The 26635-nt window shown below is 42.3% G+C and overlaps 3 protein-coding genes across 9 annotated transcripts in view; 2 read left to right on the forward strand and 1 right to left on the reverse strand.

Annotated features, from left to right (window-relative positions):
• The window catches only part of eif2b4 (eukaryotic translation initiation factor 2B, subunit 4 delta), a 40763-nt gene extending 36993 nt beyond the window's left edge, over positions 1-3770 (forward strand). For 4 of the 6 annotated variants that reach the window (XM_031800442.1, XM_031800446.1, XM_031800447.1 and 1 more), the window contains one exon: positions 3145-3766. In XM_031800442.1, coding sequence (XP_031656302.1) covers positions 3145-3344 — 200 coding nt within the window. In that variant the 3' untranslated portion in view covers positions 3345-3766. Of the gene's footprint in view, positions 1-3144 lie in introns of all 6 variants that reach the window. The other 2 variants (XM_031800444.1, XM_031800448.1) reach the window with 1 other exon arrangement.
• A 3856-nt stretch (positions 3771-7626) lies between these two features.
• LOC109887485 (all-trans retinoic acid-induced differentiation factor-like) lies at positions 7627-12748 on the reverse strand. The gene is made up of 7 exons (XM_031800449.1): positions 12605-12748; positions 11293-11435; positions 10908-10976; positions 10745-10816; positions 10424-10545; positions 9717-9817; positions 7627-9431 (listed from the first exon to the last, which is right to left on the reverse strand). The coding sequence occupies exons 1-7, from the start codon at positions 12695-12697 to the stop codon at positions 9327-9329; spliced, it is 705 nt and encodes a 234-aa protein (XP_031656309.1). The 5' UTR covers positions 12698-12748; the 3' UTR covers positions 7627-9326.
• A 1038-nt stretch (positions 12749-13786) lies between these two features.
• The window catches only part of LOC109882321 (sorting nexin-17), an 84680-nt gene continuing 71831 nt past the window's right edge, over positions 13787-26635 (forward strand). Inside the window, exons 1-3 of one of the 2 annotated variants that reach the window (XM_031800450.1) lie at positions 13787-14111; positions 14466-14563; positions 25461-25535. In XM_031800450.1, the coding sequence (XP_031656310.1) occupies positions 14045-14111; positions 14466-14563; positions 25461-25535 (240 nt within the window). In that variant the 5' untranslated portion in view covers positions 13787-14044. Of the gene's footprint in view, positions 14564-25460; positions 25536-26635 lie in introns of both variants that reach the window. The other variant, XM_031800451.1, reaches the window with a different exon arrangement.

Genomic DNA, 26635 nt, shown 5'->3' on the forward strand with positions numbered 1-26635 from the left:
TATGGAGGATAGCTAGGCTAACGTTATTTCTCCTTTGCTAGCTAAAGTTAGCTAGCCATCTAAAGCTAACACACAATCACAACAAGCAGTTGATTGTCGGGTCAATAAGATGTTTATGGAGGATAGCTAGGCTAACGTTATTTCTCCTTTGCTAGCTAACACACAATCACAACAACCAGTTGATTGTCGGGTCAATAAGATGTTTATGGAGGATAGCTAGGCTAACGTTATTTCTCCTTTGCTAGCTAAAGTTAGCTAGCCATCTAAAGCTAACACACAATCACAACAAGCAGTTGATTGTCGGGTCAATAAGATGTTTATGGAGGATAGCTAGGCTAACGTTATTTCTCCTTTGCTAGCTAAAGTTAGCTAGCCATCTAAAGCTAACACACAATCACAACAACCAGTTGATTGTCGGGTCAATAAGATGTTTATGGAGGATAGCTAGGCTAACGTTATTTCTCCTTTGCTAGCTAAAGTTAGCTAGCCATCTAAAGCTAACACACAATCACAACAAGCAGCTGCATTGACAGCAAACTGTGCATTTCTAGTTTGTTTGACCTTTTTGTTTCTATTGCCATTTCTTTGGATATATCCATTTATAATGATCCTAATAAATGAATTGGCCTGGCTCAGAGAAGCTGTCTGTCTCGTTCATATGCATGGCACGGTGGAGATCCAGAAGGAAAACAAACTGCAACACGTTGCACAGGTCAGATAGGCTTATTATTAACCCCTTCTGTACCGAACCAAATGTTAGGCAAGAAGGATGGGAAAATAAGTCTACTCTCTTTTCTCCATGGAAGATTAATTTTCTGAATGCCTGGGCTGGGCTGCAGAACAGAGGATGAAGTTTGAATGCCTGGGCTGGGCTGCAGGACAGCGGATGAAGTTTGAATGCCTGGGCTGGGCTGCAGGACAATGGATTACATTTATGAATGCTTGGCTGGGCTGTGGGACAGTTTCTGAATGCCTGGCTGGGCCGTGGATTGAAATGGAATTTTTGAATTTTGCATGGATTATCGTCAACAACTAATGACCATTGACCAATCAGGATCCAAATTTAGCCTTTTCTAAGTTGAAGTAAAGACCTAGCGTGTATATAGTTATCCTATTAGAGCTAATAGATGAATCTACAGTATGAAGCCACAATAATTCTGCTACCCAAGAATAGTAAAGCCCCATTTGCTCTGCTATTTGAGCCAGTAATCAAATACCAACCCTTAGTAAACTTTTGGAAAAAATTGTGTTTTACCAAATACAATGCTATTTTACTGTAAACAAATTGACAACAGACTTTCGGCACGCTTATAGGGAAGGCTGTTCAAGCACAGCACTTACACAAATGACTGATGATTGGCTGAGAGAAATGTATGATAAAAAGATTGGGGCTGTTTTATTAGACTTCAGTGCGGCTTTTGACATTATCGATCATAATCTGCTGCTGGGAAAACGTATGTGTTATGGCTTTACACCCCCTGCTATATTGTGGATAAAGAGTTACCTGCCTAACAGAACACAGAGGGTGTTCTTTAGTGGAAGCTTCTCAAACATAATCCAAGTAGGAACAGGAATTCCCCAGGGCAGCTGTCTAGGCCCATTACTTTTAAAATCTTTACTAATGACCTGCCACTGGCTCTGAGTAAAGCAGTGTGTCTATGTATGCGGATGACTCAACACTATACACGTCAGCTACTACAGCTACTGAAATGACTGCAGCACTTAACAAAGACTTGCAGTTAGTTTCAGAATGGGTGGCAAGGAATCATTTAGTCCTAAATATTTTTTTTAACTAAAAGCATTGTATTTGGGACAAATCATTCACTAAACCCTTAAACCTAGACTAAATCTGGTAATAAATAATGTAGTAATTAAGAAAGTTGAGGTGACTAAACTGCTTGGAGTTACCCTGGATTGTAAACTGTCATGGTAAAAACATGTTGATGTAACAGTAGCTAAGATGGGGAGAAGTCTGTCTATATAATAAAGCGCTGCTCTGCCTTCTTAACAGCACTATCAACAAGGCAGGTCCTACAGGCCCTAGTTTCTACCTTCTTAACAACACTATCAACAAGGCAGGTCCTACAGGCCTTAGTTTTGTTGCACCTGGACTACTGTGCAGTCGTGTGGTCAGGTGCCACAGAGGGACATCGGAAAATTACAATTGGCTCAGAACAGCGCAGCACGGCTGGCTCTTGGATGTACACAGAGAGCCAACATTAACAATATGCACGTCAATCTCTCCTGGCTCAAAGTAGAGGAGAGATTGACTTCATCACTACTTGTTTTTGTAAGAAGTGTTGATATCCTGAATGTACTGAGCTGTCTGTTTAAACTACTAGCACACAGCTCTGACACCCATGCATACCCCACAAGACATGCCACCAGAGGTCTCTTCACAATCCCCAAGTCCAGAACAGACTATGGGAGGTGAACAGTACTACATAGATCCATGAGTACATGGAACTCTATTCCACATCAGGTCACTGATGCAAGCAGTAGAATCCGATAAAAATACACCTTCTGGAACAGTGAGGACTGTGAAGAGACACGAACACAGGTACAGACACATGATAATACACACACTCTACACACACATACGTTGTATTGTATATATGTGGTAGTAGAGTAGTGGCCTGAAGGAACACACTAAATGTATTGGATAAAGTGTAATGTCATGTAATATTTTAAACTGTATATAACTGCCTTAATGTTGCTGGACCCCAGGAAGAGAAGCTGCTGCCTTGGCAGGAACTAATGGGGATCTTTAATAAACACAATAGAATGAAACGTTTTAGTTTGCTGAGTTTGGGTCGTTTCCTTTCTACTTCCTGGTAACCTAGATATGGATCTTGGTCATTGTTTTATTTAAACTCGGCAAGTCAGTTAAGAACAAATTCTTATTTACAATGAGGTAACCCGGATGGCGCTGGGACAATTGTGCGCCACCCTATGGGACTCCCAATCACGGCCGGTTGTGATACAGCCTGGAATCGAACCAGGGTCTGTAGTGACGCCTCTAGCGCTGAGATGTAACCTAGATAGGGATCTGTAATATAAACTTCGATAGACACAATTATCCAATTAATAGAAACATCAGTAGCAGTGCAATACTCACAAACCCTCCTTTTTTCTTTCCCTTAGATGACCCAGATGACCTGATGGTGACCCGGAAGGGGAAGACCCAGCTGGAGAACTGGCAGGACGTCAGCTCCCTGGGTCTGCTGAACCTGGTCTACGACGTCACACCACCAGATTTTGTGGACCTGGTCATCACAGACCTGGGCATGATCCCCTGCACCTCAGTTCCTGTTGTTCTCAGGGTTAAAAACCTGGACCAGTAAGAGGTGGAAGGGGAATGACGCAGGGGGTCTGGCGTAGAGTCGCAGACTGATGATGCATCTGACTTGATGTGGTGTTCTATAAGAAGCACTTGTGTTTGAGAGTTGTAAGCTATGGGCACCCTATCCTCCTATATAGTGTAGGGTATTAGGTCATAGGATTCCAAATGGGGGTGTACACTTATGTTCCGACGACCATTCTAGAATGCATGGACCTACCAAATACATTTGTTTTAATTGTTAGTAGCGTGCTAGTGTTGATATTGGACCGGGTCTTTAGACTCTCACTTTGCTCAGTCTTTCTACATGCTAGGCTATATCCACTGTTAACAGCTGGCCCCAAGAAAGACTACAGAAGTGTTCTACTCTGAGTAGGCATTCACACCTGTTTGGCATGTAATAAATGGCACATTATTTATTAAAAACAGTTTCCTGTGTGTTCTTTGGACAGGGTTGACGATAGAGGATTTGGTCCGGGTGGTGGTGGTGGTGGTGGTGGTGGGGGGGGGGGGGGGGGGGGGGGTAGGTATAGGGAACAGGTCCCGTATCCACATAGCATCTCAGAGTAGGAGATTTGCCCTGGGATCTGTCCATACAATTGTATTCATTATGATGTAAAAGACTAAACTGACCCTAGATCAACACTCAAGACTGTGGATACGAGCTTGATCAAAGGAAAATCTCAACGGCAGAGAAGTGGCGATGAAAATCCAAGATTTCTGTTTTGAACGTTTTCAATCAAACCAATTAAGTTATTTCAAATCATGTTTTTTGTTGTTGCTGTAGTTGTGTATCCCTAAATGCTGTATCCTCATTCAAACTACAGCAAAACATTTGAACTGTTCTGATTGAATTAGGTACTGCTGTGGCTTAAAACGCCTATTGTGGAGTTTTAGTGTTAGTAAACCATGATTTGAATAGAGTGCCAGTTTATGTTGAATATAATACCATCAGTGTGTAATAGAATACATTGTTGGAGGAAGAGAGCATTTAAAAAAAAAAAATATGCAACCTTTATTTAACCAGGTAGGCTAGTTGAGAACACCTTTATTTAACCAGGTAGACTAGTTGAGAACACCTTTATTTAACCAGGTAGGCCAGTTGAGAACACCTTTATTTAACCAGGTAGGCTAGTTGAGAACACCTTTATTTAACCAGGTAGACTAGTTGAGAACACCTTTATTTAACCAGGTAGGCTAGTTGAGAACACCTTTATTTAACCAGGTAGGCTAGTTGAGAACACCTTTATTTAACCAGGTAGGCTAGTTGAGAACACCTTTATTTAACCAGGTAGACTAGTTGAGAACACCTTTATTTAACCAGGTAGGCTAGTTGAGAACACCTTTATTTAACCAGGTAGGCTAGTTGAGAACACCTTTATTTAACCAGGTAGGCTAGTTGAGAACACCTTTATTTAACCAGGTAGACTAGTTGAGAACACCTTTATTTAACCAGGTAGGCTAGTTGAACACCTTTATTTAACCAGGTAGGCTAGTTGAGAACACCTTTATTTAACCAGGTAGGCTAGTTGAGAACACCTTTATTTAACCAGGTAGGCTAGTTGAGAACACCTTTATTTAACCAGGTAGACTAGTTGAGAACACCTTTATTTAACCAGGTAGACTAGTTGAACACCTTTATTTAACCAGGTAGGCTAGTTGAGAACACCTTTATTTAACCAGGTAGGCTAGTTGAGAACACCTTTATTTAACCAGGTAGGCTAGTTGAGAACACCTTTATTTAACCAGGTAGACTAGTTGAGAACACCTTTATTTAACCAGGTAGGCTAGTTGAGAACACCTTTATTTAACCAGGTAGGCTAGTTGAGAACACCTTTATTTAACCAGGTAGGCTAGTTGAGAACACCTTTATTTAACCAGGTAGGCTAGTTGAGAACACCTTTATTTAACCAGGTAGGCTAGTTGAGAACACCTTTATTTAACCAGGTAGGCTAGTTGAGAACACCTTTATTTAACCAGGTAGGCTAGTTGAGAACACCTTTATTTAACCAGGTAGGCTAGTTGAGAACACCTTTATTTAACCAGGTAGACTAGTTGAGAACACCTTTATTTAACCAGGTAGGCTAGTTGAGAACACCTTTATTTAACCAGGTAGGCTAGTTGAGAACACCTTTATTTAACCAGGTAGGCTAGTTGAGAACACCTTTATTTAACCAGGTAGGCTAGTTGAGAACACCTTTATTTAACCAGGTAGGCTAGTTGAGAACACCTTTATTTAACCAGGTAGGCTAGTTGAGAACACCTTTATTTAACCAGGTAGGCTAGTTGAGAACACCTTTATTTAACCAGGTAGGCTAGTTGAGAACACCTTTATTTAACCAGGTAGGCTAGTTGAGAACACCTTTATTTAGCCAGGTAGACTAGTTGAGAACACCTTTATTTAACCAGGTAGGCTAGTTGAGAACACCTTTATTTAACCAGGTAGGCTAGTTGAGAACACCTTTATTTAACCAGGTAGGCTAGTTGAGAACACCTTTATTTAACCAGGTAGGCTAGTTGAGAACACCTTTATTTAACCAGGTAGGCTAGTTGAGAACACCTTTATTTAACCAGGTAGGCTAGTTGAGAACACCTTTATTTAACCAGGTAGGCTAGTTGAGAACACCTTTATTTAACCAGGTAGGCTAGTTGAGAACACCTTTATTTAACCAGGTAGACTAGTTGAGAACACCTTTATTTAACCAGGTAGGCTAGTTGAGAACACCTTTATTTAACCAGGTAGGCTAGTTGAGAACACCTTTATTTAACCAGGTAGGCTAGTTGAGAACACCTTTATTTAACCAGGTAGGCTAGTTGAGAACACCTTTATTTAACCAGGTAGACTAGTTGAGAACACCTTTATTTAACCAGGTAGGCTAGTTGAGAACACCTTTATTTAACCAGGTAGACTAGTTGAGAACACCTTTATTTAACCAGGTAGACTAGTTGAGAACACCTTTATTTAACCAGGTAGACTAGTTGAGAACACCTTTATTTAACCAGGTAGGCTAGTTGAGAACACCTTTATTTAACCAGGTAGGCTAGTTGAGAACACCTTTATTTAACCAGGTAGGCTAGTTGAGAACACCTTTATTTAACCAGGTAGGCTAGTTGAGAACACCTTTATTTAACCAGGTAGGCTAGTTGAGAACACCTTTATTTAACCAGGTAGACTAGTTGAGAACACCTTTATTTAACCAGGTAGGCTAGTTGAGAACACCTTTATTTAACCAGGTAGACTAGTTGAGAACACCTTTATTTAACCAGGTAGACTAGTTGAGAACACCTTTATTTAACCAGGTAGGCCAGTTGAGAACAAGTTCTCATTTACAACTGCGACCTGGCCAAGATAAAGCAAAGCAGTTCGACACATACAACAACACAGAGTTACACATGGAGTAAAACAAACATACAGTCAATAATACAGTAGAAAAATAAGTCTATATACAATGTGTGCAAATGAGGTGAGATGAGGGCAAAAAAAAAGGCCATGGTGGTGAAGTAAATACAATATAGCAAGTAAAACAATGGAATGATAGATTTGCAGTGGAAGAATGTGCAAGGTAGAGATAGAAATAATGGGGTGCAAAGGAGCAAAATAAATACAGTAGGGGGAGAGGTAGTTGTTTGGGCTAAATTATAGGTGGGCTATGTACAGGTGCAGTAATCTGTGAGCTGCTCTGACAATTGGTGCTTAAAGCTAGTGAGGGAGATAAGTGTTTCCAGTTTCAGACATTTTTGTTGTTCGTTCCAGTCATTGGCAGCAGAGAACTGGAAGGAGAGGCGGCCAAAGGAAGAATTGGTTTTGGGGATGACCAGAGAGATATACCTGCTGGAGCGCGTGCTACAGGTGGGAGATGCTATGGTTACCAGCGAGCTGAGATAAGGGGGGACTTTACCTAGCAGGGTCTTATAGATGACCTGGAGCCAGTGGGTTTGGCGACGAGTATGAAGCGAGGGCCAGCCAACGAGAGCATACAGGTCGCAGTGGTGGGTAGTATATAGGGTTTTGGTGATAAAACGGATGGCACTGTGATAGACTGCATCCAATTTATTGACTAGAGTGTTGGAGAATGTCTCCTTTAAAGACTTCTTTTGTGTTCCATAACGTTCTATCGCAGAGACGTTTTATTAGAGGGAGAGATGTCAACACAATTAGTATTCAATGAACTGCTCAATGGCGCAGAGGAAATTGGACAGATTGAGGTTTTTTTGGTCAGTACGTAAGTCACCTGTGTGCCGTTCAGAATGGCTCTTCAGGTCGAGAGACACACACACACAGCAAATCACTTGAGTCCGTGTATAACATCTGTCTTTAATCCAAGGTAAAAATACAAAAGGCAACCCATTTCAGTTAATAAACATATTGATCTGTAACCATGTATGAACAAGGCAACATTGGTGGTACTGTCTGCAAAGCAATGTGTTTTGCTCATGTCTCTCTATAATGTGATTTATCAAATCGATATCTTGTCAGTCCCCCCCCCAAAACTATGATAATATTTAGTTGCTATTGCAATTTATATTGCACATTATAGCTCCTACTAGAATTGACTTATACACATGCAAAGTAGATGACGTTACCTGCTTCAGGTAACGGACGTTAGTCTTAGTAAATAAACCATGAATAGAATATACATTAAGTTACAACTTATGTTGAACATAACGCCATGGTGATCGAGATAAATGGCTGCAAGCTGTACAACAATTGTAAAATGTGTGGCGATTACACACAGCATCAAAAACGGTCAATTCTGACAGCGTGCCTTTCAAAGATAAGTCTCAAAACATGTCATATGGGCCTAGAGACCATCTCCTCAATCAACAGTCCACTGTCAGCACTATGATATTAACCCCTGAGACCATTTCAATCAACAGTCCACTGTCAGCACTATGACATTAACCCCTGAGACCATCTCCTCAATCAACAGTCCACTGTCAGCAATATGACATTAACCCCTGAGACCATTTCAATCAACAGTCCACTGTCAGCACTATGACATTAACCCCTGAGACCATCTCCTCAATCAACAGTCCACTGTCAGCACTATGACATTAACCCCTGAGACCATCTCCTCAATCAACAGTCCACTGTCAGCACTATGACATTAACCCCTGAGACCATTTCAATCAACAGTCCACTGTCAGCACTATGACATTAACCCCTGAGACCATTTCAATCAACAGTCCACTGTCAGCACTATGACATTAACCCCTGAGACCATTTCAATCAACAGTCCACTGTCAGCACTATGACATTAACCCCTGAGACCATTTCAATCAACAGTCCACTGTCAGCACTATGACATTAACCCCTGAGACCATCTCCTCAATCAACAGTCCACTGTCAGCACTATGACATTAACCCCTGAGACCATCTCCTCAATCAACAGTCCACTGTCAGCACTATGACATTAACCCCTGAGACCATTTCAATCAACAGTCCACTGTCAGCACTATGACATTAACCCCTGAGACCATTTCAATCAACAGTCCACTGTCAGCACTATGACATTAACCCCTGAGACCATTTCAATCAACAGTCCACTGTCAGCACTATGACATTAACCCCTGAGACCATTTCAATCAACAGTCCACTGTCAGCACTATGACATTAACCCCTGAGACCATTTCAATCAACAGTCCACTGTCAGCACTATGACATTAACCCCTGAGACCATCTCCTCAATCAACAGTCCACTGTCAGCACTATGACATTAACCCCTGAGACCATTTCAATCAACAGTCCACTGTCAGCACTATGACATTAACCCCTGAGACCATTTCAATCAACAGTCCACAGTCAGCACTATGACATTAACCCGAGTCCATTTCAATCAACAGTCCACTGTCAGCAATATAACATTAACCCCTGAGACCATCTCCTCAATCAACAGTCCACTCAGCATTTCCCCTGCTATTTCAGGTCAGTACCACTTGAAAATGTCCTAGGACTAGGCCTCAGACCAGGTGCTCGGGTACAACCTCAGACTGATATGGCCTTGCGTCTTTGGGTGACCCATAGCAGGATGGAGACCAGGACCGTGGAGCCCGCTAGAGGCCCGAACACCTGGATTATAGGAAACTCTCCCTGCCAACAACACACAGACAACAACGATTTAATTTTGTGCATAGCAGTAATTTTTTCATTTTGAAGGGTTTCATATCACCATATCAGTTATTTCTTTGGCAGTTCATACTTGCGTTGTCTTCAACAATCAGTGATGGAATATCGATATTAATGAATAACACATATATATATATATATTTTTTGTGATGCAACTTATCGCCATTGTCCCAGAATAATAATAATACAACATTTTGTAAGAATATTTTCCAATAAATGACAAGGAGGCTGTGTGTTGTCGTAACTGACCTCTCGAAGACACTTGTATCCACGGAAGGCATCCACGCAGCTACATTGAAAGAAGCCCGGACCGTATGGTAGACAGAGGGAATTCTCGGGGCAGTTCAACGCTGTCCAAGTTATGGGGAGAGAAGAAGAACATACTGTATAAACTGTCAGTTAAAAGACTGTATATCAAATCAAATCTAATTTTATTTGTCACATACACATGGTTAGCAGATGTTAATGCGAGTGTAGCGAAATGCTTGTGCTTCTAGTTCTGACAATGCAGTAATAACGAACAAGTAATCTAACTAACAATTCCAAAAAACTACTGTCTTATACACAGTGTAAGGGGATAAAGAATATGTACATAAGGATATATGAATGAGTGATGGTACAGAGCAGCATAGGCAAGATACAGTAGATGATATCGAGTACAGTATATACATATGAGATGAGTATGTAAACCAAGTGGCATAGTTAAAGTGGCTAGTGATACATGTATTACATAAGGATGCAGTCGATGATATAGAGTACAGTATATACGTATGCATATGAGATGAATAATGTAGGGTAAGTAACATTATATAAGGTAGCATTGTTTAAAGTGGCTAGTGATATATTTACATCATTTCCCATCAATTCCCATTATATAGAATCACAGCTAAGGTGGGCACCCATTTTGTATTTTTGAGAGTTTCCCGGAAAACCGTAATGGTAAGTGCCTAACTTACACAAATAACCAGTCTGGTTACAGATGTCTTTCTGTCCTTCACAAAAATGAGTTTCCCCTTTGACCTTCACCTTGTCCCATGATGCATTGCCTCCTGGACAGACCAAGTTGGCAGGCAGAATCCTTACAGGTTGAAAGAAGAACACAATACTAGAACCAGAAGAGACTAGCACCAGAGCTACTGGAGTGTACTCAGTCCCTGAGAGTACAGTACAGGAGAGATGTAGCAATGGTGTTATTGACAAAAAATTGATGGACATGTAAAATGTGTATTATAAAAATTACAGCTCAGTCATAATTATTATTATTATATTGTGCTTACAGTTTAGCCAACAGGATAAAGCCTTCAAACAGTGAATCGTCCAGATTTACAATGGGGTTCAGTGAGAGATCTCTGCAAAGTCAAGAGAGAAGTCAGAAGTTAACGCAGCACATAGTAACACACTGGTAATGTAGGTCAATGTGAACGGTCTGTTTTTCCATACATTGTTGTAGCGCTGAATGCATCTTGAAGGTCTTCCACACGGCTCAGGGAACAGTTTGATAGGTCCAACCTGAGGGAAACGTAAAGAGTGTGACTAATACATGTTGATAAGGGCACAGACAGCAAAACAAAACACTATGACAGATACTGGCTACAAGACAAGTCATCAGTTGGTACATTTTCAAAATATATATATATTTTTCCTTTATTTATACAGTTTTTTCCTCACTGAGAGAACATCTCTTTTCCAATAGTTGTTGGATGTTACTAAATGTTATTACACAAAGTATTTGTCCTCTATGAGCAATTCAGTAGGACCACCAGATTATCAACTGCAAAAGGTTTACAAAACAAATGTTTTTCAAAGCACAAAATCTAATTCCTACCCGATGATGTAGTCCGCATCCCTGATGTTCTCTTTTCTCAGCAGGCAGCAGCGGCCATCAATCAAACCCGCAGACGCGGAACAGAACTGGCTCACGGCAGTGCCGTTCTGGACCGTCCCGTTGCAGAGATGGCACAGGCCCACCTGTTGTTGTTGTTGTGGACAACAAATACACAACACGGAGCTATTCACAACGCCTTTATAAACAAGACTGTAGCCTAGCCTAGCAACAATAGCTTTCTACAACAAATGCTTCAGAAAAAAGATCTATTTTACAGGCAACTATTGACCAATACTATAGCTTCAAGCGACAAAATCAAATTGTATTTGTCACATACGCCGAATACAATGCAGTGAAATGCTTACTTACAAGCCCTTAACCAACAATGCAGTGCAATCTCAGTGAGTGTGTAGCATGCAGGCCAGCAGAAGACAGTTACAATGTAACAACGCCGAGTGTAGCCAAGTAGAGTGGCAGTTACAATGTAACAACGCCGAGTGTAGCCAAGTAGCGTAGCAGTTACAATGTAACAACGCTGAGTGTAGCCAAGTAGCGTAGCAGTTACAATGTAACAACGCCGAGTGTAGCCAAGTAGCGTAGCAGTTACAATGTAACAACGCCGAGTGTAGCCAAGTAGAGTGGCAGTTACAATGTAACAACGCCGAGTGTAGCCAAGTAGCGTAGCAGTTACAATGTAACAACGCTGAGTGTAGCCAAGTAGCGTAGCAGTTACAATGTAACAACGCCGAGTGTAGCCAAGTAGAGTAGCAGTTACAATGTAACAACGCCGAGTGTAGCCAAGTAGCGTAGCAGTTACAATGTAACAACGCTGAGTGTAGCCAAGTAGCGTAGCAGTTACAATGTAACAACGCAGTGTAGCCAAGTAGCGTAGCAGTTACAATGTAACAACGCTGAGTGTAGCCAAGTAGCGTAGCAGTTACAATGTAACAACGCAGTGTAGCCAAGTAGCGTAGCAGTTACAATGTAACAACGCTGAGTGTAGCCAAGTAGCGTAGCAGTTACAATGTAACAACGCCGAGTGTAGCCCAGTAGCGTAGCAGTTACAATGTAACAACGCAGTGTAGCCAAGTAGCGTAGCAGTTACAATGTAACAACGCTGTGTAGCAGCATAATTACAATGTAACACATCCGAGTGTATAAACAACTTAACAAATCTACTCTGAGTATAGAAGCAGTTACACTGTAACAACAACAACAACCACGAGTGTAGCCTAGCATCAGCAGTAACAATTTAACGGATCTGATATGACACCGAACAGCATTGCCTATAGACCTGAAGCAGACCCTTTACCTGTAACTCAGTCAGTTGATAACCACCAGAGAAACATAAATGAATGAACAACAAGACCACTGCTGCATTCTGCTGGCTGTGTCCAGCGGTCATTTTCGACGGCGCAAGTCACATGACAGGAACGTATAGGCATGTGACTGTAAGCGAGTGAATCACGGCCGCGTCCCCGATAGTCCTCGTCTCCTTGCCTCGTTTCCTTTCCACCCTTGATTAGTCCTCGATTTGAATAGATTAAAAAAACACTATGGTAGAGTGATATAGTAAATGCCGTTCAGAAAGATCGTATATTTTTGCTTGTAGATCTATTACTCTTTCTGTTCACATTAATGATCATTAAGAGACAGAGAATATAAAAGAAAACCAGAAGTGTTTGAACGCGGACAGTGCATCGTGACCGTACAATTTGCGCAACATTTTTTGCATACCTAAAATGCAGCCTATAGATTGACGATTTTGTATTTAACCTTTATCTAACTAGGCAAGTAAGTTAAGAACAAAGTCTTATTTAAAATGACGGCCTACCGGGGAACGGTGGGTTAACTGCCTTGTTCTGGGGCAGAACGAAAGACTGTTGCCTTGTCAGCTCGGGAATTCAAAATAGCAATCTTTCGGTTACTGGCCCAAACGCTATTACCACTAGACTACCTGCAGCCCCATGCATCTCAAAGAGAGAGCCTATTAGACTGTAGTAGTCTATTAAATATGTATTATTATTAATTGCCTACATTTATTTGTTGCCTGCCTTTCAAGACAAATAAATATGCACAGGTTTACATGGCCAAAATAACACATTTTGGAAATAAAACATAAATTATTTACCATTTTTATAATGCTGTTATTAAGAAAAACATTTCAATTGGTTTTGGAAGTTGTCTGGACTGCTCAAATGCACGGTCATCTGACCATCCCGACTCTCAGGAAAGCACCATCACAGAACAGGGGTCAGAATACAAGAGGAGATCATTTACCTAAGGATTGTTTGTGTTGCATGCTGTTAGTAAATATCACATATTTTATGTATGTGTGGCCTAAACCCCAAAATAAGTTAATCATTTTTTCACGTGAATTCATTTAAAAGTAGGAATACAATTGTTTTGCAATGTTTGAAATAAATGTGGTCCCCTCTCTCAGAAATGGTTTGGACCGGAGGACTGTTGCAACGCTTCTTAATGATCTACTTGATGCCCATTAGATACATTATTGCTGGACGGCTACAATGCATCCAGTTTCCGTGGATTAGTATCAAGTCTGTTTTCTCGAACCGCCTGCTCACCAAAGTAACCTATTTAGGAGAACTTCAAGACACAGAAAGCGTTACAAAAAAATATATAGGCTACAACACATCTGTGCTTGTTTTCTCTCTCTCGGTCGTTTGTACCATTTAGGGCAGTGACCGGAGGTTTGCAGGAGCAAACTGCGTCTTTTCATCCGAAAGTTCTAATGATTACGCAAGTGAAGGGAATTGTCGGCACGAATTGGACAACGGATTGCTGTAACAGGGCCAACGGTGACTGTTTTTTTTACCTCTACACACAGAGTCGACGAATAAGTTTAATTGTACTGCCAACAATAAAGGTGGAATTACCTAAATCTGCAACATGGCTGCTAGTGGGAAAAGTTTAGAGTACTGACGTGGGAGAAGTTTTATACTAATCCAGTACAGTACAGCAGGAATTGTTGTATAAAGTACATCTTTTTTTTTCCTTCGTCGCCTCGGATTGAACAACGCACATAAACACTGGGTTGCCCGAGTAAGAGCGGAGGAGTGCAAGACTACTTTCTTCTTCAAATGATTGTAGTCATCACCAAGCAATCGCGTAGACTTTATCTTCAATATTTTTTTATTCTTCATCTTAAATAGTGAATCTCTCGTCCAGTGTGGGCCATCTGAAATCTAAAATGCATTTCTCCATTCCCGAAACGGAGGTTCGTTCGGGAGAAAATGGATCAACTTATGTGGTGAGTTCCAGAACTGATTTCGTTTGTCTGTTTTACGACGTACAGTTATTTTACTGCAGATTCCTTAGAATATGAAATCACAGGAGGTTGGTGGCACCTTTAATTGGGGAGGACTGACTCGTGGTAATGGCAGGAGCGGAATGGGTGGAATGGTTGCCCCAGGTCTACCCCATTCATAGAGCTAAGCCAATTGATGATCGTGTCTTCTGACTGGGGGAGTTTTAAGTGCCGGATGCTTGCTCTAAATATTAACATCTAACGTTAATGCTTGACATACTCCTTTTTGGAAACGTAAGAAATTGATCTTTCATATCAGCAAGAAATCATTTTCAAAAAACCTAAAGGGGAAATTCCTACACACTTAAAAAAAAAAGAGTTATTTTTTATTTTTTATAGGGTTATTAGTGTTCCCACACGGCCATATGTCCATGCTACAGAGCTTGTTTACAGAAGACAGACTACATACAGAGGCCACCACCTGTGCTATTAGCTATCTAGCATGCTCTGAAAACCTGTCAGTTAACTGGGGAGGAAGTGTAGTTGGTAAACTGGAGGCTCACACAGCTTGTGGATCTGTGCAACACTGCTACATTAAGTGTGTATGTATGTATGTATGTATGTATGTATGTATGTATGTATGTATGTATGTGTGTGTGTGTGTGTGTGTGTGTGTGTGTGTGTGTGTGTGTGTGTGTGTGTGTGTGTTTTGGTTGAAAGATTCTTTCTCACTGACATGAAAGATAAGAAAGCAATGGTTATTGATGTTTTCTAAACGTTAAAACACAGCATTGGAATTGTAGTTTACATGGAGCCAAATGTAGGAGAATGGAATGGCTGAAAACTCTACTTATGGAGAATACAACAGGTCTGAAGCCCACCAAGGGGCTGCCCCGGGGTCTGAAGCCCACCAAGCGGCTGCCCGGGGGTCTGAAGCCCACCAAGCGGCTCCCCCGGGGGTCTGAAGCCCACCAAGCGGCTGCCCGGGGGTCTGAAGCCCATCAAGCGGCTGTCCCGGGGTCTGAAGCCCACCAAGCGGCTGCCCGGGGTCTGAAGCCCACCAAGCGGCTGCCCGGGGGTCTGAAGCCCACCAAGCGGCTGCCCCGGGGTCTGAAACCCACCAGCGGCTTCTGTCTTCTGTATGTTTCATAAACATTGCCTTGTGCCTTGAAATTAGCTCAAAGGCCGGCAGATGGCGATATTGTGTCCTCATCTTACCGTCCAAAGGCATTGTATTGCGGGTTGCATATAATCGTATCCCCCCATGGACCGGTTCATACCTAAAACATTCTCCATTCAGGCTGCAAAGGTGTCGATTTTATGGGGAGAAGGTGGGGAAAATATGCGTACTTTATTAATGAAATCATTTTCCACAACCATGCTATTCCCAGATGTTGTGTATCGTGTTCAGCCAATCAGGTTGCAGCAGTCTGTTTACCCATGGCTGAAAGCAGAGCGCTACATCAGGAAGTAGCATTAGCCACTCTAGCATTGTGTTGGAAAATTGTGTTCCGTAAAGAAAGTACTTAAAAAAAATAAAAATAATTCAGCCTTTTTTAAAACAAAATCAGCCTTGTGTGTATCAATCTATACTGTGTTTTTATTTTTTCAATTATATAAGTTATACATTGGAAAGACACAAATACAATTTACATTCATATTATTTTGTATGTATGCATGTACCTTTTGCTCAACTTATTTTCTGCTGTGCCGTTGTTGGCTGATTGGAAACCTTCCCCTTTGAAGTGAAGGGGGAAAATTGATGGCATAAAGTAGCTTCACCTTTTTAACAATCAACGACCTGGCAACCCCACCACCTTTTTTAACAATCAACGACCTGGCAACCCCACCACCTTTTTTAACAATCAACGACCTGGCAACCCCATCACCTTTTTTTTTAACAATCAACGACCTGGCAACCCCATCACCTTTTTTTTAAACAATCAACGACCTGGCAACCCCATCACCTTTTTTTTAAACAATCAACGACCTGGCAACCCCATCACCTTTTTTTTTAACAATCAACGACCTGGCAACCCCATCACCTTTTTTTTAAACAATCAACGACCTGGCAACCCCATCACCTTTTTTTTAAACAATCAACGACCTGGCAACCCCATCACCTTTTTTTTAAACAATCAACGACCTGGCAACCCCATCACCTTTTTTTTTAACAATCAACGACCTGGCAACCCCATCACCTTTTTTTTTAACAATCAACGACCTGGCAACCCCATCACCTTTTTTTTTTAACAATCAACGACCTGGCAACCCCATCACCTTTTTTTTTTAACAATCAACGACCTGGCAACCCCATCACCTTTTTTTTTACAATCAACGACCTGGCAACCCCATCACCTTTTTTTTTTAACAATCAACGACCTGGCAACCCCATCACCTTTTTTTTTTTACAATCAACGACCTGGCAACCCCATCACCTTTTTTTTTTAACAATCAACGACCTGGCAACCCCATCACCTTTTTTTTTTAACAATCAACGACCTGGCAACCCCATCACCTTTTTTTTTTAACAATCAACGACCTGGCAACCCCATCACCTTTTTTTTTTAACAATCAACGACCTGGCAACCCCATCACCTTTTTTTTTAACAATCAACGACCTGGCAACCCCATCACCTTTTTTTTTTTAACAATCAACGACCTGGCAACCCCATCACCTTTTTTTTTTAACAATCAACGACCTGGCAACCCCATCACCTTTTTTTTTAACAATCAACGACCTGGCAACCCCATCACCTTTTTTTTTTAACAATCAACGACCTGGCAACCCCATCACCTTTTTTTTAAACAATCAACGACCTGGCAACCCCATCACCTTTTTTTTAAACAATCAACGACCTGGCAACCCCATCACCTTTTTTTTAAACAATCAACGACCTGGCAACCCCATCACCTTTTTTTTAAACAATCAACGACCTGGCAACCCCATCACCTTTTTTTTAACAATCAACGACCTGGCAACCCCATCACCTTTTTTTTAACAACCAACGACCTGGCAACTCCATCAGTTGAGACTTCAGGTCTGTTTTGAAATCCTCTGCCTGAAAGTGCTGGCTACAAACATGGACATTTCAGATATTTTTCCACTAGAGTATTCGCAGCATCTTTATTGCCGCCTAGCCACTGTCGGCTCCGAGGATAATCGCCGGCAGGTAACTGGTTGCCCCAGCAGCCTGTGCTTGCTTGTAGTTTTCACATCCAGGTACTGGGCACCACACCATGAGTAACTTTACAGAAAAATGAAGTTATTCGCACGCAGCGTCATCTTGATATGTCTGTAACAGTTCAACATTCACCTTCTGCTACTATTTCTGTCAAGCCGTTCACACATAGTTTGACACATACGTTTGATAAATCCTAAATGTACACACCGCCCACACAGAACGCACTGCGGCTGCCTCCGCAACGCAATTGCTGCAAGGCAAACGCAGCGTTTTTCATTGGAAATGAATGTATTTCTGGTGTACCAAAATGCAATGACGCTGTGGAGTATGATCGAAACGTAAGAAAATGTTCCCTCAAGGTTATCAGCAAAGTCGGTGCTAGTAGGAAAATACACAGTCACTGTCTCCGATGTAGCCTGAAGCAAAACGTCTGTCTGTTGACCGCTGAGGGAACGGAGCAACACTGGAGTAAAGATTGATGACTTATAAAGGTCAGTAAAGGTCTCCAGCTGCTGATGAGGCATGGACAGACCGGTTTCAACCATTAACCATGAGTGAGTAGTGTGGCGGAGAGTGAGAGAGAGCAAAGTACCAAAGGGGTAACGCTAACTGTCGCTAAGGAAACGCACCAACTTACAGTTCTTACCAGCATCTCAAGGAAAGGAAGTCATCTTTTTATTTTTTTAAATTTAAGAATGGGCACTTTTTCAACAATTGTGTGTTTTGAGTGGAGGGGGTGTAGAGAACAGCAGATGGTGGAAAATTCAGGCAGGGTTTTTTTTTGGGGGGGGGGGGTAAAGGAGTCTGTCTTTGTCTTCCTGTAATTGTTTCCTTGTAGAGAGGCCTATCTGTAGTCTGACTACAGTGTCACTGTGACACGGACTGTAGTGTGTTCAACGAGGCAACAGGAATAGACTGGGCTGAGTCCCCAATGTCCTGGGCTGAGTCCCCAATGTCCTGGGCTGAGTCCCCAATGTCCTGGGCTGAGTCCCCAATGTCCTGGGCTGAGTCCCCAATGTCCTGGGCTGAGTCCCCAATTGCACCCTATTCTCTTTTATAGTGCACTACCCTTGTTGACCAGGGCCCATAGGGCTCCAGATTTTTAAATGTAGTAACACTGTAAGGGAATAGGGTGCTTATGGGTCCTGGTCTAAAGTGGTGCACTATAAAGGGAAAAAGGTGCCATTGGGGACACATCTCAGTCCACTATACATTCAATGAACTATTCATGCACTTCCAAAACACATACTGTGCCACTTTTCTAGATTTTGCAAGTTCTAAATCTAGAACTTGATAGCTGACATGTAAAACATTTTGGGACTGTATCAACAGTGGACTAATGAAACAAATACTAAAAATACCGAGGGATTGTCTGTGTACCTTGGAACCAGCGTCCGCACCACACATAACACAGCACAGTACAGGGGCTTTGGGAAAACAAAGACTGCATTTTTAAATGGCGGAATTCCTTTGTGAGCAAAAACCATTCTTTCTTTGACAGTTGTCACTTCCTGTGGTTTTGGGACGGGCAACAGTTTTCCTGTGTAGTTATATGGTCTCTACTGAACTATGGTAAAAAAAATGCATGTGAAAAGTTTTCAGACCCCTTCATTTTTTCCCACATTTTGTTACGTTACAGCCTTAGTCTCAATTTATTAAATATATATTTGTTGCCCTAACAATCGACACCCAATATCCCATAATGACCAAGTCAAAACAGTTGATTTTTACATTTAAAAAAAAATGTATATATATATAAAAAAAAATGTATTTGGAGTGAAAGTCCACCTGATGTTTCTACAACTTGATTGGAGTCCACTTGTGGTAAATTCAATTGATTGGACATGATTTGGAAAGGCACACACCTGTCTATATAAGCTATATAAGTTGACAATGGATGTCAGAGCAAAAACCAAGCCATGAGGTCGAAGGAATTGTCCGTAGAGCTCAGAGACAGGATTGTTTCGAGGCACAGATTTGGGGAAGGGTACTAAAAAATGTCTGCAGTGTTGAAGGTCCCCAAGAACACAGTGGCCTCCATCATTCTTAAATTGAAGAAGTTTGGAACTACCAAGACTCTTCCTAGAGCTGGCCACCTGGCCAAACTGAGCAATCGGGGGAGAGGGTCCTTGGTCAGGGAGGTGACCATCTCTGCAGCACTCCACCAATGAGGCTTTTATGGTAGAGTGGCCAGACAGAAGCCACTCCTCAGTAAAAGGCACATGAAAGCCCGCTTGGAGTTTGCCAAAATGCACCTAAAGACTCTCAGACCATGAGAAACAAGATTCTCTGGTCTGATGAAACCAAGATTAAACTCTTTGGCCTGGACCAAGGGTACTGTCTGGAGGAAACCAGGCACCATCCCTACGGTGAAGCATAGTGGGGGCAGCATCATGTTGTGGGGATGTTTTTCAGCAGCAGGGACTGGAAGACTCGTCAGGATTGAGGGAAAGATGAACAGAGCAAAGTACAGAGAGATCCATGATGAAAACCTGCTCAGGCCCTCAGACTGGGGCTAAGGTTCACCTTCTAACAGGACAACAACGCTAAGCACACAGCCGAGACAACGCAGGTGTGGCTTCGGGACAAGTCTCTGAATGTCCTTCAGTAACCAAGCCAGAGCCCGAACTTGAACCTGATCGAACATCCCTGGAGACGCCTGAAAATATCTGTTCAGCGACGCTTCTCATCCTACCAGACAGAACTTGAGAGGATCTGTGAAGAAGAATGGGAGAAACCCTCCAAATATAGGTGTTCCTCGCTTGAAGCGCCAAGACTCTGCTGTAGTCCACTGCTAAAGGCGTTTCAAAAAAGTACAAGGGTCTGAATATGTAAATGTGATAGTTTAGTTTTTTCTTTACTGAAATATCTAAACATCTTTTCACTTCGTCATTATGGGGTATTGTGTGTAGATTGAGGTGGGTGGGGGGGGGGGGGGGGGGGACGACGACGACGACGACGACGATGTAATCAATTTTTAGAACAAGGCTGTAACGTAGCAAAGTGGAAAAAGTCATGGGGTCTGAATACTTTCCCGAGTGCACTGTGTAATATCTATACTGAGCAAGTGCAGTGTGGAAAGGAGACTGTGTGTGTGTGTGAACTGTAATTGATAGTGTGTGTATTGTTGAGTTGGTGGCAGATTGAAACATGTCTTTTAGAAAATGCTTTGATATCTGTCCCAGTGTGTTTTATGTAGATAAATGCCTTGTCCCCCCCCCCCCCCCCCCCCATGTGCCTTCCTTCTTTAGACATGTATATCACATTCCAATGTGAATTACCTAGTAATATCCTTTTTTTTTTTTTTTGAGCCAGGATATAGGCTAGTTCAGGAAAACACATTCTGAGAACGACTAGTTTCCATGCTTGTGACCTTGTTCCCGAAAAGCATAAAGTGAACTGGGTGTGTTAATGGCCACAATAACCTTGCATGTGTTGAATAACTTTTTGAAGACTGCAATTCCTATGAACCTCTAGTTCTGGACCTGTCTTGGTCTATATTGGCATATTGGTGGGTGGGGGGGGGGGGGGGGGGTTGCTTAATGTCCAGACCTCAATTTCATACTATTTACACCATTAGAAATAATAACACAACAGGAATTTAACACCCACCATCTCCGACTGTTCTGAAATTATTTCTGTCGTTAGAAACGAGAGAAGAGAAACATTCCGGAAACATTTCTTTGTTGAAAGATCATTTTAACTCTGAGAATTTTAAAGATAGCCAATATGGGTGCAATCAGTTATTTTCAATTTGACTTAAAAAAAAAAAAAACTTTTTAAATATTCAATAAATTATAGTACCCAACATCCGACTTGAACAATATCTCTGGTTAACAATGATTTGAGGTATCCACAAATAGTAAAAAAACCACCGACAGCCTTCCCCCACCACACCCCATCAACCCCCAATGGCCAGTAAAGAGAATCAGTTCTCTGTTTGACAAGTAGTATGAAGCTGCGGCTTTGAGTATTGTTCATTCATACGATGTAATGTATTCACAGTGAATTTGGTAACAGGTCCCCCTCCCCTCCCCCCTGTTCAGAGAAAATAGCCATAGAGTGGTGAGGAGGTGAAGTCTACCATATATACAGTGGGGGGAAAAAAGTATTTAGTCAGCCACCAATTGTGCCAGTTCTCCCACTTAAAAAGATGAGAGAGGCCTGTAATTTCATCATAGGTACACTTCAACTATGACAGACAAAATGAGAAAAAAAATCCAGAAAATAGCATTGTAGGATTTTTTATGAATTTATTAGCAAATTATGGTGGGAGAACTTGCACAATTGGTGGCTGACTAAATACGTTTTTGCCCCACTGTATATATACACACACACACACAGAGATGCTTTCTAATAATTTAATTGAAAAATATAACTGCCATGCAATGGTCTATAATTGTATTATTTTATCAGGGTTATCACAACATTTTTAGTCATTAGTCCAATTTCTGCATCAAATCGTTGGGTTTATGAGAATTGTACCATAAAGGTAGACCTCTCAGAGATCTGCAACCTGTTGGGCTATTCAAGGAGAGTTGGGTTGAAGCAGTAGGTTGCTAAGAGAAATGAAAATCTTCATTGGCTAATTTTAGCATGCTATATAGCAGACGCCTATAGACTTTCAGTCAATGCGCTAATACTAGTTAGCATTAGCTTGCTAAACCTGCATTGCAGACGAGGCACACACATCCTATCCGCTAGTTCATCTGACTCTTGTGAAGTAGATTAAAGTGCTTCGTTGCCTAAATCCTGTAGTATCCCCTTTCTGTTAAAGGGGAGATTTTGCATTACATTAAATCTACCCCTGTATCCACATGTTTTCCAAGTGACCTAGTTCTCCTTGTTATACATGTCATGTTTTTTTCTTGGCGGTGTCAAAAATGGCATCCTGTCCCCTTTTTTTAAATAGTGCACTGCTTTTAACCAAAACCCTATGGGCCTCTGGTCAAACACAGGGTACTACATAGGGAATAGGGTGCCATTTGGGGCACACTTTGTCTTGTCATCCTTCCTGCATGGACATTTTTAGTTCTGCCTACATGTGCATGTTTTTACTATTCTTTTATTCTACAGGATGCTTCTGTGTTTTTAGATTTGGGGTAAGTTCCAGTTGACCAACTGTAGCCTGGAGAAAACAACCACCAGCCTCATTAGACAGGTTTTTTAAATGTTTCTATACATGACATGGCATCTTGTTGACTGTAACTAGTCATGCTAGTGAGTGAACAGACTGGCAGGTAAACAGACGGAATCTTATGGTAATTCGTTTGCAGGCTACAGTCTGGTTTGCAGGCTACAGTCTGGTTTGCAGGCTACAGTCTAGTTTGCAGGCTACAGTCTAGTTTGCAGGCTACAGTCTAGTTTGCAGGCTACAGTCTAGTTTGCAGGCTACAGTCTGGTTTGCAGGCTACAGTCTAGTTTGCAGGCTACAGTCTAGTTTGCAGGCTACAGTCTAGTTTGCAGGCTACAGTCTAGTTTGCAGGCTACAGTCTGGTTTGCAGGCTACAGTCTGGTTTGCAGGCTACAGTCTGGTTTGCAGGCTACAGTCTGGTTTGCAGGCTACAGTCTAGTTTGCAGGCTACAGTCTAGTTTGCAGGCTACAGTCTAGTTTGCAGGCTACAGTCTAGTTTGCAGGCTACAGTCTAGTTTGCAGGCTACAGTCTGGTTTGCAGGCTACAGTCTGGTTTGCAGGCTACAGTCTGGTTTGCAGGTCCTTGGGTCTCCAGTTTGCCTCTTCAGGGGTCCCTGGGCAGACTTAAGTCACAGAACCAGAAGTCTGTTTTAATGTTATACACAGTGTAGTTCCGGACTGTGTTGTTGAATTGATGCCAGAGGCTCCCTGTCTACGACTCTGCATTGCATTTTTTTTAACATTTATTTCACCTTTTATTTAACCAGGTAGGCCAGTTGAGAACACCTTTATTTAACCAGGTAGGCCAGTTGAGAACAAGTTCTCATTTACAACTGCGACCTGGCCAAGATAAAGCAAAGCAGTTCGACACAAACAACAACACAGTTACACAAGGAGTAAAACAAACATACAGTCAATAATACAGTAGAAAAAAAGTATATACAATGTGAGCAAATGAGGTGAGATGGGAGGTAAGGCAATAAATAGACCATGGTGGCGAAGTAATTACAATATAGCAGTTAAACACTTGAATGGTAGATGTGCAGTAGATGAATGTGCAAGTAGAGATACTGGGGTGCAAAGGAGCAAGATAAATAAATAGAGTAGGGGATGAGCTAGTTGTTTGGGCTATTTACAGATGGGCTATGTACAGGCATTCCTGTGATATGTTTTGGCTAAGGAGAGGGCAGGGGGTTGGCTAAGGAGAGGGCAGGGGGTTGGCTAAGGAGGGGGCAGGGGGTTGGCTAAGGAGGGGGCAGGGTTTTGGCTAAGGAGGGGGTAGGGGGTTGGCTAAGGAGAGGGCAGGGGGTTGGCTAAGGAGGGGGCAGGGGGTTGGCTAAGGAGAGGGCAGGGGGTTGGTGAAGGAGGGGGCAGGGGGGTGGCTAAGGAGGGGGCAGGGAGTTGGCTAAGGAGGGGGCAGGGGGTTGGCTCTGTGGTTTGTTATCATACCAAACAGTTCAGTGTTCCAAGAAGAAATGGTCCATATTAATGAAGCCTTCCAAAATAACAGTTCGAATTAGCTTCACCTGCCGGTGATTAGACCCTACTTCTGACCTCAATCACATGACTGGCTGTTGTTGATCCCAAACTGTTGCTGTTGCGTAGGAGGAGCCAACGATGGCTCTTGTAAAAATAAAAAAAAAACTGGGAAGTTGAGCAAACAAGTCCAACTTCTGGCATTGAAACACATTAATCTTTCATTCATAACACTGTGTTATTGGCCACGGCATAATATAAACACTGTCTGTGTGGGTGAAAGATGTGGTGTGTGTGTGTGTGTGTGTGTGTGTGTGGTGTGTGTGTGTGTGTGTGTGTGTGTTCACACTGGTATCCACGATGTAATTGAAAGTGAGAAGTGTTTGGGTTTTAAGCCAAAGCAGCAACACTCCATTAAGCCCTAGGTTGTGTCCCAAATGGCACACCATTTACATATCTAGTGCACTACTTTTAACCAGACCCCTTTACAGGCCTTAGTTAAAAGTAGTGCCCCCTAAAATAGGGAATAAGGTGCCATTTCGGATGCACGCCTAGTGTCCATGATTTAAAATGAAGTGTAAGAGTCGAGCATCACTAGCACCCCCCCCCCCCCCCCCCCCCAGTGTGGAGGAAGTGCTTCTTGATTGAACATCAAGGCAGTTCACTTGTTGTTGTTTTGATATAAGAAGTGAAACTATAAACAATTTCTCTCCTCCCTAAATTAGATTTATCTACAGTGTTTGTTTTCCTCCTCCGAACTACAAGTCGATAAGTCTCTCTTGTGGAGAGGTTCCAAACTCTCAATCACTTACAAATGTATGCTTAGTTTACACCGACACGTTGCTTCAGAACAGATCATTACTGCCCAGCAAACGTCTCCATAGTGGTGATGTACAATGATTTAAATATAAGGTTAATGAAATACCAGAATGCACTACAGTGTGCAAGTAATTGTTCAGACAATGAGTACAACAGCAGTTTTCTTCTTCTGCCAAATCAATCGATCCACAACAGGCTGTACCGTGGCAGACCCCCTTTTTGTTTAGTCTTTCAGCTCAGTTAGAAGCTATACTCACTACTTTCTCTCCCCACGTGTCTCCTTCAGGCCTACAACATCCATGTGAACGGGGTTCTCCATTGTCGGGTTCGCTACAGTCAGCTCCTGGGACTACACGAACAGGTACCAATAGAATATATTCCTCTGAGTGCTATTCTAGGACCAGATCTCCCTTCAACATGGCATCGTATTGTCTGATGACTCAAACTGAATTATTCTGACCTCTCTAGCCAGCCAAGTCATCTTGTTCATTATGCTCTATGAGACAAAACTGATCTGAGATCAACAATCTGAGAGGCTTTGACTGTGTTTACACAGGCAGCCCAAGTATGATCTTTCCCTACTAATTCCTCTTTTGACCAATCAGATCAGCTCTTTTGCCAATAATTGGGCTGCCTGTATAAACATAGCCCATGTGAATGCAGGCCCAAGGCTTCAATTGAAACCAATTAAGGTCAAGGGCTTTTTGGTTGGAGCGTCAAATTGAGCTGGACAAAGGGGGGGGCCCCCGCCTCCATCAAATGTCAGCAATGTTCCGGGCCAGGGGTAACACTGCTACGAACATCACCTCAACGCTGCCCCCTGCCATTTCCTCACCGTGGCCTCACGTCTCTAACTATTACAACCTGCTTGTTGTTCAGCCTTGAACCAGAACTAGAACCAACCTCAAGCCTGGGTGTTCAGGCTAGTTCATGCTAGAATACGTAACCGAGCGGTTAAGAGTTTAAAAAGTGAAAGGCGTTGTCATGGAAGGAATGTTCTTCTTGGCCTTGTTCATTTACTTCTCCTTTTACCTGTTTGCGAAACTGTGGACTTCCTCTGTAGCATTTTCAGATTGACTGAAGGGAGTCAGACAAGTTTGTTAGCCCAGAAACAATGTGTATTAAAAATAAATAAATTGAAAGGTCCGTTTAGGACTTGACGGTCTAAAGTTATACTGTTACACTACAGTAGCTGTGACATCTCACCGCTGTATGTAAGGCTGCACGTCATGCGTCAATACACATGATAAAGGAACAACAGGTTCTCCGTCGTCAAGGCTGTGTTCCGTACGCCTCCACACACTCCACAGCTGCCGTTGCTAGGTAACACTGCGTGGCATGGAATACCCACACGGCTTGTTCCCAACGGCTCCCAATTCCCTATTTTAGAGTGCGCTACTTTTGACCACTAGATAGGGAATAGGGTACCGTTTTTGGAACTGGGTCACGGTCACGTCTGAC

Source organism: Oncorhynchus kisutch, linkage group LG21 (genome assembly GCF_002021735.2).
Source record: "Oncorhynchus kisutch isolate 150728-3 linkage group LG21, Okis_V2, whole genome shotgun sequence".
Lineage (NCBI taxonomy): Eukaryota > Metazoa > Chordata > Actinopteri > Salmoniformes > Salmonidae > Oncorhynchus > Oncorhynchus kisutch.